This window comes from Acanthochromis polyacanthus, chromosome 6 (genome assembly GCF_021347895.1).
Source record: "Acanthochromis polyacanthus isolate Apoly-LR-REF ecotype Palm Island chromosome 6, KAUST_Apoly_ChrSc, whole genome shotgun sequence".
NCBI classification, from domain to species: domain Eukaryota; kingdom Metazoa; phylum Chordata; class Actinopteri; family Pomacentridae; genus Acanthochromis; species Acanthochromis polyacanthus.
Window position 1 is genome coordinate 27,127,746 of NC_067118.1, and position 21,188 is coordinate 27,148,933.

Consider the following 21,188-nt stretch of genomic DNA (forward strand, 5'->3'; position numbering starts at 1 on the left):
AGAAGACACCCATCAAACCTGAGACAACTGGAGCTGTTTGCTCATGAGGAGCGGGCCAAAATACCTGTTGACAGCTGCAGAACGCTCATTGACAAATACAGAAATCGTTTAATTGCAGTGATTGCCTCAAAAGGTTGTGCAACAAAATATTAAGTTATGGGTACCATCATTTTTGTCCAGCCCTATTTCATTAGTTTGTTTTTTTAAATAATTATGTTAATCAACAATTCAAAAGTAATGGCTGATTTTGATTATTTAATTTTCAATAAATTTTTATTTATTGTTACTTTTGTGCGTTTCAAGTGATTTCAGTGAGAATTGTGGGTTTTTCCTTCTTTAACTGAGGGGTACCAACAATTTTGTCCACGTGTGTATTTGTGTCTGAGGTCACTGACAGGGTTTTATTGTGGACACAGGGACAGGATGTCAGTATTACGCTGCGTTCAGTGACACTCCTCCTGATTCGTGCCTCTGATCCGCTGTGCCAAAGTTTCAGTCTGCAGGATGGAGAGTAGCTACGAGGAGCTCTTCACTCAGTGAGCTCTAGATATTTTACTATATCTGTGCAAATATTATGATCATCTGGAATTTTAAAAGCTGCGTTTCTGTTAACAATCTAAAGAGAAAGTAGGAGTTTTAAAACAAGTGGGCATGAATAGAGACGGAGATAAGAGCGCAAAGACTGCGCTCCGTAGCCAGAAGCAACCCAGGACGCAGCAGCAGATTTTGGTCCAGAAGAAGAAGAAAGAATCTTTTAAGGATGCTCAAAGTGGTTCGTCTTCACAGGAGACACCATCTGGTCAGTGCGACTCTGTGAAGGAGGTGAAAACAGCGGGTTTGCAGGGAAAGCGAGCCGGGAAAGTGTCGTCGAGTGTGACCGTGGAGAGCCAGAGGAACCCCGCAGCGCAAAGGAAACTGTCCGACGCCAGCAACGCCTCGGAGGACCTGAGCAAAGACTCCGGCTGCCCGTCAGGGAAACTTTCCTCCTCGGACAGCAGCTCAGAAATATCTGACTGCCCCTCGGAGGGCAACAAGCAGGACTCTCCCGTCAGCGACAACGAATTAAGCTGGATAGACGGCAGAGCTTATGTGAGCCCGGCGACAGGCGACGGCAAACCGTGCGTAAAGACAGCCAGAGACACCTGCGTCCTCCAGCCCGATGCTGCTGGAGGAGGCCTCAGCTTGTTCAAGTCATCAGGGTCGTTTATGGATCTCATGATGGGGGAGACAACCGAAGACCTCGTCAGGGAAGTGGACGACTTGAGATCAGAGAATGAGTATCTGAAAGTAAGTTTAATATACTTTACTCACTTAACTCAGCTAATTTAATGTAATTTGCAATTTAATTCTAGTTCGAATGATATTCGGATCGCTGCTGATCAGTTTTCACACATTTCTGTGGTGGTTTTGTTTATTTCTCGGATCTTTAAGAGCTGACAGTCCCTGTAGGAAGCTTCAGACTCTCAATACCAGAGCCGATTTTCTGTAAATGCTGCAGGTCATGTCAGTCTTCATTAGTGGCAGCAGGGCAAGTGAGGAGAAGCTCTCATGGAAGAATCAGAAATCACGACTTCATTTATCTGAGTCATCATCAGAAGCAGTACCCATAATACCAGGATTCATCAGAGGAGGTTAAAAAGATGGAAGCTTATGGAACAAATCAGCTTTCTACTCAGACTTTACTGATACTGAGTAACTCATGATTGTTTCATGTATGATTAGATGACTAGTAACTGAACACACTGGCCTTTTCACTGGCACACTTCAAAATTAGGAAATTACTGAAAGCAGTGACTTACACATTTATGTTTACAGGAATATGTGTGGAGCTTGTCTGTGCCATTTAGTGTATTGATTCTGCAGTAAGAAGAGAGAATGGGGAGTTTTAAAAGTCCAAACTAATACCCATGTGAAGAGCCAGTGAAACAGTTTACTTTGGTTTTTGGCATTTAAATAGATAATTTAGTGATTCGGCGTTGCAGTTTCATGGCATACAGATGCAGTTTTTAAAAGTAGGGTCAAAATCAAAAGAGTAGAGGCATCCTGATTTTTAGTCCTGAATATGGGTCAAGCTAAAAAGAAAACCTCAGTGCATTACATTTCCCAAAATGCAACTGCACGTCAGTATGTGCTGATGACATCATATGGGACGACTGCATGGATGTTTGAATACAGAGTCTAAACACTACATTGACATAACGACACCATAACAAATACATTTTGCTCTATTTACACTATGAGTCAAAAGTTTGGACACACCTTCTCATTTAATGGAATTATATAATAAAAAAGTGTGAAATAAGTCAAAATGTTTTATATTTTAGATTCTTCAAAATAGCCACCTGTAACTTTGATTACTGCTTTGCACATTCCTCTCATTCTCTCCATTAGCTTCATGAGGTAGTCACCTGAAATGGTTTTCCAACAGTCTTGAAGGAGTTTCCAGAGATGCTGAACACTTGTTGGCCCTTTAGCCTTCACTGTGCGATCCGACTCATTCCAAACCATCTGGATTGGGTTTAGGTCAGGTGACTGTGGAGGTCAGGTCATCTGACGCAGCACTCCATCACTCTCCTTCTTGGTCAAAATAGTCCTTGCACACCCTGGAGTTGTGTTTAGGTTCATTGTCCTGTTGAAAAATAAATGATGGTCCAACTAAACACAAACTGGATGGGGTGGCATGTTGCTGCAGGATGTTGTAGTAGTCATGCTGGTTCAGTGTGTCTTCAGTTTGGAATAAATCCTCAACATTGTCACCAGCAAAGCACCCCACACCATCACACCTCCTCCTCCATGCTACAACCATGCAGAGACCATCGGGTCATATAGAGACACTGGGGGTCAGAACCAAAGATCTCAAATTTGGACTCATCACACCAAAGCACACATTTCTACTGGTCTAATCTCCATTCCTTGTGTTTTTTGGCCCAAACAAATCTCTTCTGTGTGTTGCTTTTCCTTAGTAGTGGTTTCTTAGCAGCTGTTTGACCACAAAAGCCTGATTGGTGCAGTCTCATCTGAACAGCTGATGTAGAGATGTGGCTCTACTCTGAGGCATTATTAACTTGCGATTTCTGAGGCTGGTGACTCGGATGAACTTATCCTCAGCAGCAGAGGTGACTCTTGGTCTTCCTTTCCTGGGGCGGTCCTCATGTGAGCCAGTTTCATTGTAGCACTTGATGGTTTTTATGGCTGCACTTGGGGATACATTTAAAGTTTTTGCAATTTCCTGGACTAACCGACCATCAGTTCTTAAAGTAATGATGGACTGTCAGTTCTCTTTACTTAGCTGATTGGTTCTTGCCATTATATGGATTCTAACAGTTGTCAAATAAGGCTGTCAACTGTGCATCAACCTGACTTCTGCACAACACAACTGATGGTCCCAATCTTATGAAGGCAAGAAATTCCACAAATTAACCTTGATAAGCCACACCTGTGAAGTGAAAACTATTTCAGGTTCCAACTTCATGAAACTCACTGAGAGAAGGCCGAGGGTTTGCAAAGCAGTAATCAAAGCAAAGGGTGGCTACTTTGAGGAATCTAGTATATAAAATATATTTAGAGTTATTTCACAATTGGTTGTTTGCTACATAATTCCATATATCTTGCTTCATAGTTTTGGTGTCTTCAGTATGTAGCTACAGTGTAGAAAGTAGTAAAATAAAGAAAAAACGGTGAATGAGAAGCTGTGTCCAAACTTTTAAATGGTAATTTATGTCGAATGATCATCTCGGTTGTCATGACACATCCACATTTGCTTGGTTAGTGAGTATCAAGTCAGAAAATTGGAAACGTTTTGTCGCAATCCTGACTTGGAAGATGATAAGAACGCTGTTTACAAGTAGCCTATTAATGTCAATATGATAGAAATGCAGAGAGAAAATAATGCGTCATGGCAGCAAAGGGACATTTGGGCACTGCAAGTATAAATTTTATAATAACATGGTGTCAAAAATGAAGAACAACTTATTATGTGAATAAAATTGTGAGAGAAGCGGTAAAAATGTAATTAAATAAAAGAAAACCTGTTACAAACACAACAGGTTGTGACTGATTCACTATACAGCTTGACACCAAGCCCAAATATTCAGCCAAATAAGAGACAGATGGTATGATGGGATGATAGTGAAATGAATTTGTACATTTAAACATCTTGACATTTACATGGTCTTTCTATCAAATGGGGAGTTTTAGTTCCTTTCAAATGCTTTAAAATAGTTTTTAAACTAAAATGTACAATGTAACATCTGTACAGTGCCCACCAAAAACCCAAAGCTGCACAGCATCACAAACAGACCAGTCCCACCATGAAGCACGGTGGTGGCAGCATCATGGTTTTTAAGTGATGTTACTTTGTAGAAATGTGTTTTCACTTTGACATCAAAGAGTCTTTTTTGTAAATTCTTGTCAAATAAGTCAAATTAATTTGACCATGATTCAACGTCAAAAACCAATAAAAGAGTAACCTTTAATAAACACAGTATGTTGTGTTTGAGATACACCAGGACTTCCATAACATCTACTGAAGATGGCTTTTATTAGTCAGTGGAAACAGGACTTAGATTGAAATTTTCCAGATGACATTTGGGACTTGGCTCTCAACAAGATGTTTTCCTCTTATGTGCACCACACACTGACACAGTTCAAAGTAACACACTTTTACCAGACAAAAAACTAAACCAGCTGGATGTAACTCTGAGGTGGATCCTGTCCTTGACAGCAGTATCACTCCTTTATTCGTTTCTTGGTTAAATGCTGGACATCTGTCCTCCTAACCATATCTATAGTCTTTCACTGCCCCACTGACTATCAGAGTGTAACTCCTGTTTTTAGTATTTCTCTTTACAAAAATGATTGTGTCCAAAATCTGACAATGTCGCTTTGAGCTTCATCTCTTAGCTCAAAGCGACTTAAATGGAGAAATGCCACAGCACTCTCAATCCCCTGGGATTAAAAAAAGAAGCTTCTCCATTGAAAAGTAATTTTATCTTTTTTTTTTTAAATGTGGGGCTCATCTACATCCTTTACTTGAGATACCTCGGATCTCTTATTTTATTTATTTAAATGTCCTATATAGCAAGAATTCTATTACTTTGATAACTCCTAGTAGGCTCAAGATTTGAATTGCTTTTTACAGAAGCTCCTAGTATTACTGTGAGCTGGACGACTAAGAATCTACACAGACATTCTGACAACTCTCATATACACTGATTTGGGAAACAAGGAAAAATAGGAGTCCAGTGAAATGGAGCTGAATCAGGTGCTTCTCAGTTCAAGCACAGCACATTTTCAGAGGACAAAAGGAGACTGAGTACAGAAAATAGAGTGATGACACACTAGTGAAACATTAGTCTGTCCTCCAGTCCCCCTCTGTCCTCAGGAAAAATACTTTTCTAGGATATTGATTTGTACTGTTCCACACTGACATCCAGTTACTCAACTCTGAAAAAGAAAGACAGAATGAAAGTAAATCCCTACAATATATATTGTTAGTACTAAGGTTTTTTTGCCCTCTAATTTTTAACTTTCAAGCAAATTATATTTTATTTGCCCTTTGTGCATATAAAATAATGTTTGTTGTGTATCAGTTTTCAATGAAGCATCATTATTGGTTTTTATATCTACATTTCCATATTGTCTCTCCCAGGACGAGGTGGAGGAACTTCGTTGTGAGATACTGGAGATGCGTGACATGTTCCAGGAGGAGGAGGTTTACCAGCTGCAGGAGCTGCGGCTGCAGCTGGAACAGGCCAACAAGACGTGTCGCATCCTGCAGTATCGCCTCCGAAAGGCCGAGCGTCGCAGCATCCGAGTGGCTCAGACCGGACAGGTGGACGGGGAGCTGGTCCGGAGCATGGAGCACGACATCAAGGTCAGACATGGGGTGGTCTCGTTAAAGCTCGAACAACCAGCAAAAGCTGCTTCTCTGAAAAGTTTATACTGAGTCATTTCTGTTCCACATCAAAGTCAACATTTGCTGGAATCCCACAAAGCTGCTGCCATTCCTGTGCATTAAATACTGATGGTCTTATTCATACAGTGAGGAGGACTGTAATCAGTTGACTGCACCCTGAGTCACGGCTGTTTGCTGCCCTGTAAAGTGCTCCCTGCTGTTTGTCTTTGCCGCAACATTTTCATTAGGCTGAAATGTCTTCATCGTGCATCCTGTTTATATTTTTGTCAAACTGCAGTGTAATTATGTGGTGAGCTGTTCCTTGTGAAAGTAGAGTGATCTTTATCAGAATCATGGCAGGTCAGCCGGTGTTGCTGAATGGTGGCAGCCACACTGTGTTGCTGTGAACCAGGCCGGGGTGTGTTTCTGTGTGGTGTAGGATTCCTGACAGCCTCACCCTTGCCCCCTCCAGCCGCTCATATGGTGAATTCCTGTCACAAGAATTTCCTTGTAAAGTCTCTTGGCTTTATCCAAACCAACTGCCGCAGAGAAAACGTTCCACTCGAGAGGAGAAAGCGGCCAAACGATTTTATTCACAGCACTTTCTCCTGACTGCTTTTTGCTCTGCTCACAGGTCGCAAAGAGTGTGTCCCTCCGTCTGTTCAACGAGCTGGAGGCGGTGCAGAAGAAGAATTCCCAGTTGGAGTGGGAAAACGAGGTTCTGCGTGAGAAAACACAGGAGCTGGAAGTGGCCAAGCAGGTTTTACAGACTGAGGTGGAGAAAACCAGAGAGGTGAACATTTTAAATTGAAGCCCCTCGTCAGTTGAACATTTAAAGATTGTTTCATCACATTCAGGTTTTAGCTTCACATCGCAGAGTTTGATGTTAGAAAGAACATCAATCAACACGGGAGGATTTTGTCACAGCTGGTTCAGAGACAGTCGTGGTTCAAAATGTACCAACAATACAAAGAAAATGTGGAAACTTTGAAAAACTTGACCTGCCATTTAAATACAAGACATCTTTTGATCAACTTGGTTAAAATATTCACGTACCATGGATTAGGGATCTTTCAGTGGGGGTGTTTATCCTCTGAACTCCAGGAGTTTCTGAGCATTTTTCTCTCCTGTCACATTTTTATTCACCGTGGGCTCATTTTTCACTGCAATAGAAAGAAGTGAGTTCTCCAAAGAGAGCTTTACAAAATCTTTCATGCAGGCAAGTTATAATGCTATACATTATAAAGAAGGAAAAAAGAAATGCTGATATTTTTTTTAAGTATTTATCAAACTGCTATATCATTTCCCCTAATGCCCACAGGTGTTACCAATACAGACAGTAACAGTGGCTCTACATACCAGCCCAGTGCTGATTTTTTTTTTACCACTTGATTATTGGTTGCAGCTGAGTCATTCCTTGCCTCGTGGTTGCACTGAGAAGTGTGAAAACATGATTAGTTAAAAGACTAATGGATAAAGTGTAAATCGATAGTTCTTTCTGTTTTTTAAGGTTATGCCTCTAACAGAGTGTAGCTTTGGTAATCTAAAAAAAAACATGCTTTTCAAACTTACTGGACGGTTTTGGGGTTCAGAGGGTTAAAGTTCCTCAAATTACTGTAAGAATTTTACTTTTAATGCCATTAAATTGCAAAGTACTAGCCAAAGTATAGTAACCTCAAATTAGTTTTCTTTTGAAGATAATTTTAGAAAGTTGCTGACGTCCTTTTCTCATTGGCCTATTTCTTTGATAAAGTCTGTGACTATATTTATATAATTTTGAACCAGAGAGAAAAAGTTTAGAATTCAGTGAAATTACTTTGGAAAAGATTGTCCAGGTTGTGATCTGAACATCTTTGCAGAACATCAGTTTCTGTTCTCCCAGAAACAGTTGAACAAAGTTTGTTTGCTTCATTGCATATTGTAATTGTTGGATATATTTGGTTCCTCAGGTGTAAATGTTCACAGTGTTGCACTATCAGCCTCTCCACGGGCTGTTTTCCAGGTGTATAACTATTCATCATTATTTAATGATATAATTACCTAAATTAAAGTGACCTGGAGCTGAATAATCAGGATAAAATGAATGGATGGATCAGCCAGTTAAAAATCCATCCATCCATCCATTCTCTATACACCGCATTATCCTCACTAGGGTCACGGGGGGTGCTGGAGCCTATCCCAGCTGACTCGGGCGAAGGCAGGGACACCCTGGACAGGTCGCCAGTCTGTCACAGGGCTACATATACAGACAAACAATCACACTCACATTCATACCTATGGGCAATTTAGAGTTATCAATTAACCTCAGCATATTTTTGGACTGTGGGAGGAAGCCGGAGTACCCGCAGAAAACCCACGCATGCACAGGGAGAACATGCAAACTCCATGCAGAAAGATCCCAGGCCCACCCCGGGATTTGAACCGGGATCTTCTAGCTGCACGGCAAAAGTGCTAACCACTAGACCACTGTGCAGCCCCCAATTAAAAATGACAAATTTATTACATTTTGTGTAATTTTTTGCTGTAATGTTCAAGTACCCAGTATGAGTTAAAGAGGAAACTGAGTTCGGTGCTTTTTAAGACTTCTGCAGAACTAAAAGCAGGGTGTTCTTCACATCTTAAACCTGTTTGGAGGCGATCTTTAATAAATCAGTGTCTCGACTCGCAGTCTAAACCTCGACAGAAACATAAACCTCCATCCCTCTGGTCAGGCCTCCTCCTCTCCTTTACCCTCCACAGCTGCACCCATCCAACCAGCAGCTGTCCCCCTCATCCCTCAGTCGCCCTGATGTCAGGTGACACATGACCCCGGTGCAGATCAATGATATGAGAGTTGGGCTCGGCCGGCAGCTGCCTGGAGCCTTTGCTGGGCGAAGCAGCCTGGTATGCTGAAGCATGAACTCCAGGCACAGCTGATGGAGGACAGAAAAAAGGGTGCGAGAGATTACAAAAATAGACTCTCCCTCGGTTTGTCTCTTTCTGCTAAGCTAGGCTAAATCTGGATCAGCGTGTATTATGGCATTCAAAAAGGCTGGTGCTGCTGCGCCGACACACTGACCTACAACCATCACTGAACGCGCCTTTATCAAACGGAGGCCACCGCTCCCTGACACCGACTGGAGTACTGGTCCACCTTTTACTCTCACAGCCTCCTATGATAGCTGTCGTGCACTCTGGTGACACGTGTTCTGTTAATCCTGGATTCGGTGCTTTGGCAGGAGCTCAGTCTGGTCCACTCATCTGAGGCAGCTGCTAGTCCCTTTGATCCCAACAAGGAAATCCACTTAGATTACCTAATCTAGGAGCACAAAAAACACAGCACAACTAGATGTGAAGGAAGATGAACATTTCACAGACTAAACTGGACCATCTGCAGAGTTAAATGGTAACTCAATACGTCGGGTCAGAGCAGAGCTACAGACTTGTGACGAAATAAACAAAAGCGGCAACACAAATGATCGCACTCATTCAGTAGAAGAAATAGTTTCCATCTTTACTTATCAGTAATATCGCATTTCAGGTCACAGTATAGAATTTCTATAGAGCCTCCAGGCCCACTGACCTTGAATTATACTGCACTGTCACCCTCCTTATGTTTGCGCCTTCCAGCCTGACTATAAGAAGACTATTATTAATACACTAACATTCTGTCTAGTGTTTAAGAGCGAAACAATGCTGCCAGACACTGCTTACATTCCTCTCATTCTCAGACTCACAAACAAAGTTAGTCAGGCAGAGAAGGGAAGAAAATGTGACAAACAGCACTTTTTATGGTATTTCTCAAAAGCAGCATTAGTTAGACATTTGGGGAAACACTGTTTTTAGCTTTCTTGCATAGATTTAGATGAGAACATCAGCACTGTTTTCATGCCTGTCTGTTACGTGTGAAGCTACAACCAGCAGCTGATTCTTTTCATCAAGGCTGAAAACTGGGTAAACAGATAAACTGATTCTGTCTAAAAGCACCTTTAAAGCTTATTAATTAGCATGTTATCTCTCATTTGTTTAATCCACACAAAATCCAACAAGATTGGACAACAAGACTCCAGGAAGTCTCATGAGTCCAGCAAAAACCTCATAAAATCACAAACTGAGGTTTTACATTTACAGTATATGGATTTCTAAGTACAGAGATGGCTCTCGCGTTTTACTGAGATAATGGAAATGTGGTGTAAATCTAATAATTTAAGCAACCTTCTCCTTTATTTCTATTTCTATATTGAAATATTGCACTGATTTTTGCACAAGATTTCAGTGAGATTCAATGAAAAATGTCCTGAGGGCTACAGGTTGTCTTGTATGAAATCTCTCTCTAGTGCCGATACACACATTCACAAAAAATTATTGAATTTTTTGTGAATGTTCTCAAAGAAAATATTACAAGTTTTACTGATATACACTCAACAAAAATATAAATGCACCACTTTTGTTTTTGCTCCCATTTTTTATGAGATGAAGTCAAAGATCTAAAACTTTTCCCACATACATAATATCACCATTTCTCTCAAATATTGTTCACAAATCTGTGATAGTGAGCACTTCTCCTTTGCTGAGATAATCCATCCCACCTCACAGGTGTGCCATATCAAGATGCTGATTAGACACCATGATTAGTGCACAGGTGTCCCTTAGACTGCCCACAATAAAAGGCCAGTCTGAAAGGTGCAGTTTTGTTTTATTGGGGGGGGACAGACCACTCCTCTTCAATGGCGGGCATATTGGCGGGAACTGGTACACGCTGTCGTATACGCCAATCCAGAGCATCCCAAAACATGCTCCATGGGTAACATGTCTGGTGAGTATGCTGGCCATGCAAGAACTGGGATGTTTTCAGCTTCCAAGAATTGTGTACAGATCCTTGCAACATGGGGCCGTGCATTATCCTGCTGCAACATGAGGTGATGTTCTTGGATGTATGGCACAACAATGAGCCTCAGGATCTGGTCACGGTGTCTCTGTGCATTCAAAATGCCATCAATAAAATGCACCTGTGTTCTTCGTCCAGAACAGACGCCTGCCCATACCATAACCCCACCGCCACCATGGGCCACTCCATCCACAACATTGACATCAGAAAACCGCTCACCCACACGATGCCACACACGCTGTCTGCCATCTGCCCTGAACAGTGTAAACCGGGATTCATCCATAAAGAGAACACCTCTCCAATGTACCAGACACCATCGAATGTGAGCATTTGCCCACTCAAGTCATTTACAACGACGAACTGGAGTCAGGTGGAGACCCCGATGAGGATGACGAGCATGCAGATGAGCTTCCCTGAGACGGTTTCTGACAGTTTGTGCAGAAATTCTTTGGTTATGCAAACTGATTGTTTCAGCAGCTGTCCGAGTGGCTGGTCTCAGACCATCTTGGAGGTGAACATGCTGGATGTGGAGGTCCTGGGCTGGTGTGGTTACACGTGGTGTGCGGTTGTGAGGCTGGTTGGATGTACTGCCAAATTCTCTGAAACTCCTTTGGAGACGGCTTATGGTAGAGAAATGAACATTCAATACATGAGCAGCAGCTCTGGTTGACATTCCTGCTGTCAGCATGCCAATTGCACGCTCCCTCAAATCTTGCTACATCTGTGGCATTGTGCTGTGTGATAGAACTGTACATTTCAGAGTGGCCTTTTATTGTGGGCAGTCTAAGGCACACCTGTGCACTAATCATGGTGTCTAATCAGCATCTTGATATGACACACCTGTAAGGTGGGATGGATTAGCTCAGCAAAGGAGAAGTGCTCACTATCACAGATTTAGACAGATTTGTGAACAATATTTGAGAGAAATGGTGATATTGTGCATGTGGAAAAAGTTTTAGATCTTTGAGTTCATCTCATAAAAAATGGGAGCAAAAACAAAAGTGTTGCATTTATATTTTTGTTGAGTGTATATGTAATCAATGGATAGTTTTAGATTTTTTTGGAAGATTTTTACTCATTTTTAAAAAATATTTGCAGGAATTTTCTTGCCAAATTTGGGGGATTTTTTAATAATAAAACTTTTAAGGGAAACTTTTAAGGAATTATTGGAATCTTCTTCCTGAAGGTTTTGCAAATTTTCAGAAATTTGGGGATTTTTTTTGCTGAATTTTTTTCCAGACAAGGAAACAATATTTGTTGGTGCCCATAAATGAGGACAGTAGGAGGGTTAAACCAATCACAGTTATCTTGAGTGTTGATAAGCCCAGGATGGAGTGACGGTGTCCCCTCGAAATAGTGGTCAGGTATTTTCTTGTGGATTATTCACATGCAGCGATTTAAACACTCATTACAAGATCCAACTTCAGCAAAACTTCAAACTTTCAGTGTGGTAGGCTGCTGCCAACAGGTTATTGCTGTTGATTCCTGTGGTAAAGGCAAGGAGAAAGCAGGTTTGTACCCGCAGTCTATGTACAGTTAGTCAGACTAACTTAAATTTTACTGAACAATAACAAAAACCAAGACAGCTGAAAGTTGCAGAGCGTTTAACATAATGCTTTTCAGTGACTCAGCACTGTATGCAACACAAGCTTTATAAAATTCTTGTTTCTATTCCTCAGAGCTCTTCAAAGAGGAAAAGCATCCGATCAGGCAGTAAGGCTGAGAAGAGGCTCTCTCAACAGATTGAGGTTTGATATATTTGTAATTCATTTCTGATTTCTAAATGTGACAGCAACCGTGAGTTATTTCAGGTGATTGTGACAATGGTCATTGTTGTTTGTTTTCCAAAAGGATGACAGCGCTGATCTCAAGTGCCAGCTTCACTTTGCCAAAGAGGAATTAGCTCTAATGTGCAAGAAGCTCACCAAGTTGGTATCAGAGAGTGAGGCGATGCGTGAGGAGCTGGCAAAGTACCGCTCGGCTTACGGCGACGTAGACGCCACCCAGTCGCCAGAAGGCAAACAAAACTCTGCCCGTGCCAGAGAGGCAGAGGTGAAAGTCCATCTGAAACTGGTGGAGGAGGAGGCCACGCTTCTGAGCCGGCGCATCGTCGAACTGGAAGTGGAGAACCGTGGACTGAGAGCAGAAATGAGCAACATCAGAGAGAAATTCGGAGGAGGGGAAGAGGAAGATGAAGAGAATCGGGATGTTTTGGAGGAAAGTCTTTCAGCTACTTCGTTGGTGAAAGACAAAGAAGGGATGGAGAAAAGTTTGAAAACAGGACCTATGATGTGTGAACAGGGTCAGGACGAGGAATCAGAAAAAGGAGAAGGTGACAATGAGACATCTTTGCTTGGCAACCAGCCACAGACTGCTTGTCACATTACTCGAGAAGGTCCAGTAGGCGGCGAGTGGGACCCTTCAGACAGTCATGATATTGATGACAACACAAAACACGAGAGGGTACTTAAAGGGTTGAATGTGAAAGACTTTGAAACTCTTCTTGCTCTCAAAGATCATTCGTGCATTTTGATTTCAGCCATGCAGCTCTTGATGATGCCACCCAAAAATGGCCACAAATCATCTCCATCGTGTGCTTTCACCTTTCCGACAGACGTGGACTTGAATGGTAAAGCACCGAAGATGTTCACACCAGGATCTTTATGTGAGGCTTTGGAGCTTCTGCAGGCCATGCTGCTGGCTTTCATCAGGCGGGTGGAGACGCTTCTAACAGCTGAAGATGTTGGAAAAAACAAAGGACGTGTTCGGGACACTTGCTCTTTTCTCTGTGCCAATCTTGACGTGGACGGTCACAATATGAAGGAGTCACAGAACAATCAGGAGTGTGCAGAAGACCTCCGCACCAAAGAGGTGAGGGAAAGAGGAAAACAAGACAGACAAGCACCTTCCCTTCAACGGGACTTTGTCGACAGCTGCAGGGACCCAAAGATGCGACTTTCAATGCAGATTCTGTGGATCCTCCATCAGTGGTGTCAAGTTAAAGGACTCGACCAGGAGGGAAAAGAGGTACTGATAAGTAGTTGTGAATAAGCTGTAGCGTCTGCAGATTGCCGTAGAATCTCAGTGCATATCTGGAATATATAAACATATTTGTATTTCTTTTAATTCAGGGTAAAGACAAAACCTTAACTGTGCTGCAAGATTTGTTGCAAGACCTCGGTGCAGAGCTTCGGGATAAGCAAATAGAATTCGACAGTGAAGCCGAAAGCACAGCAGCTGAGGTAAGGATGGTGTTTACCCTTCAGGCATGTGTTCCCCGCTGTGTGGGAGGCTGTGCGATACAGCGGGAAGCCCTGCTGATGATCCGTTTCCTTGGCCTCGTGTCCTCCCAACACTCAGTTCAACAGGCATCATGAAAAGACTCATGCCAGAGTATTGAGGCTAATCTCTTGTAGAGGCTGCAGCCAAACAGGACAAACACGTTCAGATCTACAGCATGAAAACACTTCACTGATTCACTGCATTGTCCAGGCCTAGTTCTTCACAATTACTCCTTCGAAATTGTTGTTTCCCCCTGGTTGATCAAATGCAAATAGAAAGACGGATTTCAATGCACAGCATGACTCACGATCTGCTTCGAAAGGCTGGATTTATTTATTTACTGGATGTTTCTGCATCTTACTCTACTGACTAGATTGTAATCCCTCTTTTCCTCAGAGGAACATTTATTTTGCCATGATAAAGAAGAGTGCCAACAGCTTTATGAGGCTGTACTTGAGATGGAACTTCAGCTTTATCATAACATGCGAGTGTTGCAGTCATGTTATTTCAGGGTTCTTACTATTAAGAATTTCTGACGTTCCATTCTGAAAGCCTGAATGATGGCACTTAACACAAAAATGCCAAAAAAATAAGCAAATTTCTAGGGTTTTATACATAATAAACCAGGGCTAGGCTTTCTGTATCATTATTCTCATTCAGAATCGATTTCTAGCTTTAACACGTATAGCTAAATTAGTCCAATATTACAACTAGCCATAATGCAGAGTAGTTTTACAGTGTCTGAGCAAAAGTGTAGAGTTACATATAAGCCATTATTTTCATAGAAAAGAACTCTAAATATGCAACTCTGATACACAGATCTGAACTAAAAGGTTAGCTTGCAAAAATATCCCAACTAATAGAAAACCTCTACTACACCTGAGGCTGAAGTAGAACTCTTTAGCACCCATTTTGATCAGTAATAAAGCACTGAACATGGTGGCACTAGAGACAAAGTCAATGGATCTCATAATACAAAAGGATTCATCTTCTGGAGATGATAAATATATATACAGGACTTAATTTCAAAAAATTCAGTAGATGCTGAGGTATTTCAGTCTGAAGTAGCGTAAATTGACGTTCAGTTCTTTATACGTTTTTTCTTTCTTGGCTCAGCGTTCCATCAGCGATGTTTTTCTTGATGGACGACACTGTGAAGCCAACAGGTTAGTGTTTTCTATAAATATTCACATTTTGCTCACTGACTTCGAAGCTCATTTGTCCCCTGACGTTTTCACAGAATCTGCAGCTCAAATGGAAAAAGATTCAGGTGGCAGTTTTCTCCACACAACTCTAAGAAGAAGAACTGGTGCTACGTGAGCCAGGAGGCTGCCCAGCTGGATCGAGAAGACCCCGTTAAGACGTGGGACCATCTAATCATGCCGCGTAGCTTCCCTGGTCTTGACTTTGAGCAGATGTCCATGGAGAGGAGCCACACTGCCCCGGAGAAGTCGACCTTTCGCATCTACTACAGCCCCCCGTCGGCCCGCAGAGTCCAGCTGGCTCAGCTGAAGCAAAGTCCGGTCGTAGCCAGAGAATCTCTGGACACCACCTCCCCTTGGTGCACACCACCAACCTCCTTCTCTCCACTCTGTCTGGGCTCATCATCTAACCTGAGCGACGACATGAAGGAAATGACGGCAGGTTGGAGGCAGACGGTTCAGGAGAAGAGAGGGAGATTAGAGGGCCGCTGGGTGGACGTGGCCTGTTCAGGTACTCAGACCCACATGAAGCCACAGATGGTGAGTGTTGGTCAGCAGACAGATGGGACTCAGGGGTCCATCACTGTGAGAAACAGTCCTTCCAGAGTCCTGAACTCCTCCCTAGTCTCTGCTCGTTCTCACCACATCTCCGCCTCACTGGAGGGTGTAGCAGGTCGAATCGAGAGGAACAGACCCTCCACCTCTTCGCCTAAACTCTACCGGAGACACTCTGCATCTAGTCCATCCTCTCTGGCCTCATCTGCCAACATGAGCTCCTCCTCCTCTGCATCCACCTCCAGAGATCGAGCGCTGTGGAACCTGTCACACCAAAGCCCCTCTGGCCTCGCCTGGACCCGACAGAACAGTCCCAGAGCAGGAGCAGGACAGAATCCCGGCACCCTGAGCGGCGCCAAGCCTCCTAGCAAGTCTGCCGGCGCCAACCGGTATGGCTTGGTGACAGAGTTCCTGCGGAGGGTGAGCGGGCGAGCAGACAAACCGGCACTGGGGTCCGGCCAGAAGACGAAGAGTGGCCTGAAGAACCTGGAACGTGTTCCGACGAGGCCTCCAGCTGCTCCGCTCCACAGGACCGACAGCGTGACCAGGATCGTCAACCAGAGGTTCATGAAGCAGAGAGAGGAGGCCAATCGGACCCCGAGAGAAGAGAAGCGGAGCAGCCTGAACCAGAACGTCAGACAGAACCAGAGTCCAGCCACAGCAGAGGTGAGTGAACATCATCCCACTGCATCACATGACTGACTGATATGTGTGATTATTTCATTCAAACATGTATGCACAAAAACATAAAAAAGGCATACAGTCAGGTATCCGGCCCACAGATGTACAAAAGACTTGCAATAGCAGATAATTCTCCATGCATGCACAAATGTAGAGCATCTCCAGGTCAACAGTTGCTATGCTACATTGTCACAGTTTCAGGATGCAAAATTTGTAAAGGTAGTTTAAATGAATTGCACATTAAAATACAATAAGGACCACATAAATCCACAGTAACTCCTTTGTTTTAGTTTTTAAAAAATCCATAAAAGGAACCCAAACTTCGACAAATGTACAGTTTGAGTTCGATACAGAGCACGTAATGTCCTTTAAATACAGAAACTCGTGTCTTTAAGACATTTCTCAAAACAAAGTGAGGAGGTAGATTTTATTCTGGACAAAAGCACCCTGGGTTTCTTATGGCATTTATTAGATTTCACCTAAAACAGCAACAACAGGGTTTGGCTAAAGTATACCAACTATAATCAACAATATTAACTATCTACATTACTTTTGCTTTTTTGGAGAGTCTGCTTTAAATCCCAACGGCAGCTGTAAAGACTAAGTCATCAGGCTGGATGCGAGCTTTAATTGACTGAAGTCACAACTACTTCTTGTGCTGCCGTTCTGCATTTCTCTTCTTTTACTTTTATGTAATATGTTTAAAATGTGTAATTTGGAGTTGTGATTTGCTACAGAGGAGGCTATATGTGTGCACTAAGTACATGGAAGTGAGATTTGAAACTGAACGCGAGCTGTAGTGCTGCAGCAAATAGCTGACTTGTAAATTCATTAATTAGTAAACCAAGAGAACAGAAGTTAGAACAATGCCTACCATTTGCTGGTTATGACTCTGAAATGTAAGAACTAGCTGCTTGTTTTTGTTTGGGGTTTGGACTCCATGAAAATGACTGATTTATTGATTATTTTCTGATATTTTATAGACTACCTGCTTGCTTACAAAATAATTGCTAGATTGCTTGACCATTAAAAGAGTAGGAGAATTGTAACAAAATGCTGTTATAATGATTAAAAAAAACTGTTTTAGTCAAATTAATTATCTCAGTCAACCGACACACAGAAAAACTTTGAATCATCTGTAGGACACAAGAGAGGTATAAGGTTGTAACCAACAATAACTTTTATTTCTAATAAAAAGAGGATAGTAAAATATCAATTTAGCATTACAGCTTTGGAAATAACTACCAAACAACTGAAACCACAACTTCAATACTGATCATTTTGTTTAAGTTTTATTATAGTGGTTAAATAATTGCAGTGTCTTCTGAAACACATGATGAAACATCAAATAATGATTCAATTCATGCAATAAATTATCCTTCAAAATATGATGTAGCAGAAAACTGTGGTCATGGTGGTCTGATAATTATTTTCTAAGATGCATATTGTGCTACTTTCTATTAGGATACATGCTAAACATATTTATTTATATTAAATCATTCAGAGTCTGAGCAGATTCCCACAATCAGTTTGACCAATCAGAGTCATTACTAGTGGTGGTGAATGAGGGTAAAGTGTTCGGAAATTAACCTGCAATTAAGAAGAAAAAACTCACAGGGGGAAATGCAAACAGCAGGATGATTGACGCATTCTTGAAAAGAAATAATAATGACACAGATACTGGCATCATATTGCAGTGAATAAATAGATTATTCCAGTTTTTGTCCAGCACCATATTGCAATAATCAATATGCCTGATAGTTATTATGTTTAGTAATTAATTAACTAAAAAGTCAAAAAATAATTTAAAAAGTGATTAATCTCTTTAACACATGCTAATTGCCGTGGCTATCTGACCAGCAGTGAAAAACCCCAAAATGATGAGTTTTTTTGTAATAGAAAACTGGGAAAACTGGCAGATATTAATACATATACTTAGAGAATCTGCTGCAGTTTTTTTAATCATTAATGATTCCAGCTTTAGCCAGCTGGCTGTTTCTCAGGTGCTAACAGGGTAATAATGACAGTGCCATGTACAGTGTGGGTCAGTAGGGACTGTAAAACTGCTTGAGGCAAATCTGTGAGCTGAATAAATAAATATATTCACCATCCACCTTTTTGTAAATTAGTCTCTTCTCTCTCACTCACCAGGATGGGAACTACGACTGCAGCTCCAGCAGCACGTTGGCTTTCTGCTTCGCTCGTCCATCTCGCACCACCCAGAGACAAACGTCAAACTCGAACAAACTCCACCGGCACCGATTCTCTCCTCCAGTGAGCATCGACTCCAACTGAAGCTGAACAGGAGGACAAACGGCAGCTTTTGCTTTGGTACCACAGTCGGAGGCGAATCTAACTTGTGATGCGTATAAATGTAAAGTCAGCTTTACATGGGATGTTTAGGAGAGCTGTGAGTAAACTGATGAATAGGTTTCTTTTGGTGCAATTAAAAACACTCATCTCCTTTTACAGATGGGCTTAATCCTTATTTCAATCTCTTATTATTAATTTTATACTATCTGTACTGTATTTTGTAGACGATAACCTCATGTTTTATTCAATAAACATCTAACATGTCTGCACTTTTTTGTGATATGTTTATATACGATATTTCTTTGCTTCACATCCACACAACCTGGTTTTATTAAAGCTTCAGAAACTTGTTCACCCTGCAGTAATCAACTGCTTCAGGTCACTGTTACGTCACAAGCTCAAAAAAGAAAAAGTAACAGCTAAGTAGTTAATGAGATTTCCTCACCTGGTTGGGGGATGATCCATCTCCCTTACCCCTCATTTAGGTGTTTGACTCTTGGCGTCCACTGTGATGTAAAAACTGCAACCAGTTCACCATGTGTACCTCTGAAATTGACGTAAAAATTGATTTAAAAATTTTGATTTGGCATACATTTTCTTAAATTTGACTGAAACACTTGGTCTTTCTGGCTGGTTGTGGTCAAGGACAACTCGTGAAGGAGACACAATCACACGGGGTCACGTTTCTGCTTGTCACACGTGTTCATCCTCTACTGTTACACACAACAATGTGGATTAGTTACTCCGCAACTGATTACCTGCAGTTCAATGTAATCCAGTTACATGAGACCAGTCAGATGGGGGTAGACAAAGTTAAGATACAAAACTGGCAGGTGTAGAAAACAACTTTTAGAAATACGTATGTTACAGACACCACGAAAATAAAAAAAATGTCTATAATAAAGGAGACAATTAGAATTGTGTGTGTCACTTTCATCACAGATACTTAAAAGTGCAAACAACACAGCTTTGCCTTAGTGGTTTTCTGAGATTCAGCCTCGCTAAATCATCCATCCATCCATTCTCTATACACCGCATTATCCTCACTAGGGTTGCGGGGGGTGCTGGAGCCTATCTCAGCTGACTCGGGCGAAGGCACCTGGACAGAACCTGTCGCAGGGCTACACGAACAACCTCACACACATTCACACCTACGGGCAATTTAGAGTTATCAATTAACCTCAGCATATTTTTGTACTATGAGAGGAAGCCGGAGTGCCCGGAGAAAACCCACGCATGCTCAGGGAGAACATGCAAACTCCATGCAGAAAGATCCAGACCCTCCCCCGGATTCGAACCGGTGATCTTCTAGCTGCAAGGTGAAAGTGCTAACCACTAGCCCACTGTGCAGCCCCTCGCTAAATCAATCAATATTAAATAACGAGGTCAACAATGAGAGTAAGAATGTTCTACAGTTGTCTTTTAAAGCAAGAAAGAGTCAAAAGAATAGTTCTTTGCTCATATCAACATACTAAGAGAAGGTTAGCTTAGCTTAGCATAAAGTATGCAAACAGGAGGAAATATCCAAAATGGCAAGCAAAATCTACCAACTGTCAAAAAACAATTTCTACTTTTTTTTATTAAGTCCTGATAAAAACTGAAAGTAAAAATATCACTTGATGAAGTTGCTGTCCCAGAACAGTTACCGGAGGCTCGCAGCGGAGGCGGACTGTCTTTATGCTAAGCTAAGCTAACTAGATTCTGGCTCCACCAACTTACACACGTGGACAAAATTGTTGGTACCCCTCAGTTAAAGAAGGAAAAACCCACAATTCTCACTGAAATCACTTGAAACTCACAAAAGTAACAATAAATAAAAATTTATTGAAAATTAAATAATCAAAAACAGCCATTACTTTTGAATTGTTGATTAACATAATTATTTAAAAAAACAAACTAATGAAACAGGCCTGGACAAAAATGATGGTACCTCTATAAAAGATTGAAAACTATTTGACCAGAGTGACATGATTAACTCAGGTGTGTCATTTAATTGACATCACAGGTGTTTCCAAACTCATAATCAGTCAGTCTGCCTATTTAAAGGGAGACAAGTAGTCACCCTGCTGTTTGGTGAAAAGGTATGTACCACACTGAACATGGACAACAGAAAGCGAAGGAGAGAATTGTCCCAGGACATCCGAAAAAAAATGATAGACAAACATCTTAAAGGTAAAGGCTATAAGACCATCTCTAAACAGCTTGAAGTTCCTGTGACAACAGTGGCTCATATTATTCAGAAGTTCAAGACCCACGGGACAGTAGCCAACCTCCCTGGACGTGGCCACAAGAGGAAAATTGATGACAAATTGAAGAGACGGATCGTTGGAATTGTATCCAAAGAGCCCAGAGCAACCTCCAAAGAAATTAAAGGTGAACTCCAAGGCCAAGG

General features: G+C 41.8%; 1 protein-coding gene across 1 annotated transcript; it reads left to right on the plus strand.

Annotated features, from left to right (window-relative positions):
* Positions 1-402: 402 nt before the first annotated feature.
* On the plus strand, positions 403-19,065 carry LOC110946424 (uncharacterized). The gene is made up of 9 exons (XM_022187966.2): positions 403-1,287; positions 5,651-5,875; positions 6,531-6,689; positions 12,443-12,511; positions 12,615-13,790; positions 13,895-14,005; positions 15,162-15,211; positions 15,286-16,468; positions 18,635-19,065. Exons 1-9 carry the CDS (start codon positions 652-654, stop codon positions 18,776-18,778), a joined length of 3,753 nt encoding a protein of 1,250 aa, XP_022043658.1. The 5' UTR covers positions 403-651; the 3' UTR covers positions 18,779-19,065.
* The last annotated feature ends 2,123 nt before the right edge of the window (positions 19,066-21,188 follow it).

What these genes read in the sequence shown, in the direction of transcription:
- LOC110946424 (XM_022187966.2), top strand. Translation starts at nt 652, where the DNA reads ATGAATAGAGACGGAGATAAGAGCGCAAAGACTGCGCTCCGTAGCCAG. An exon ending in GGCTCTCTCAACAGATTGAG is followed by an intron (nt 12,512 to 12,614) that starts GTTTGATATATT and finishes GTTTTCCAAAAG; the next exon opens with GATGACAGCGCTGATCTCAA. An exon ending in TCGACCAGGAGGGAAAAGAG is followed by an intron (nt 13,791 to 13,894) that starts GTACTGATAAGT and finishes CTTTTAATTCAG; the next exon opens with GGTAAAGACAAAACCTTAAC.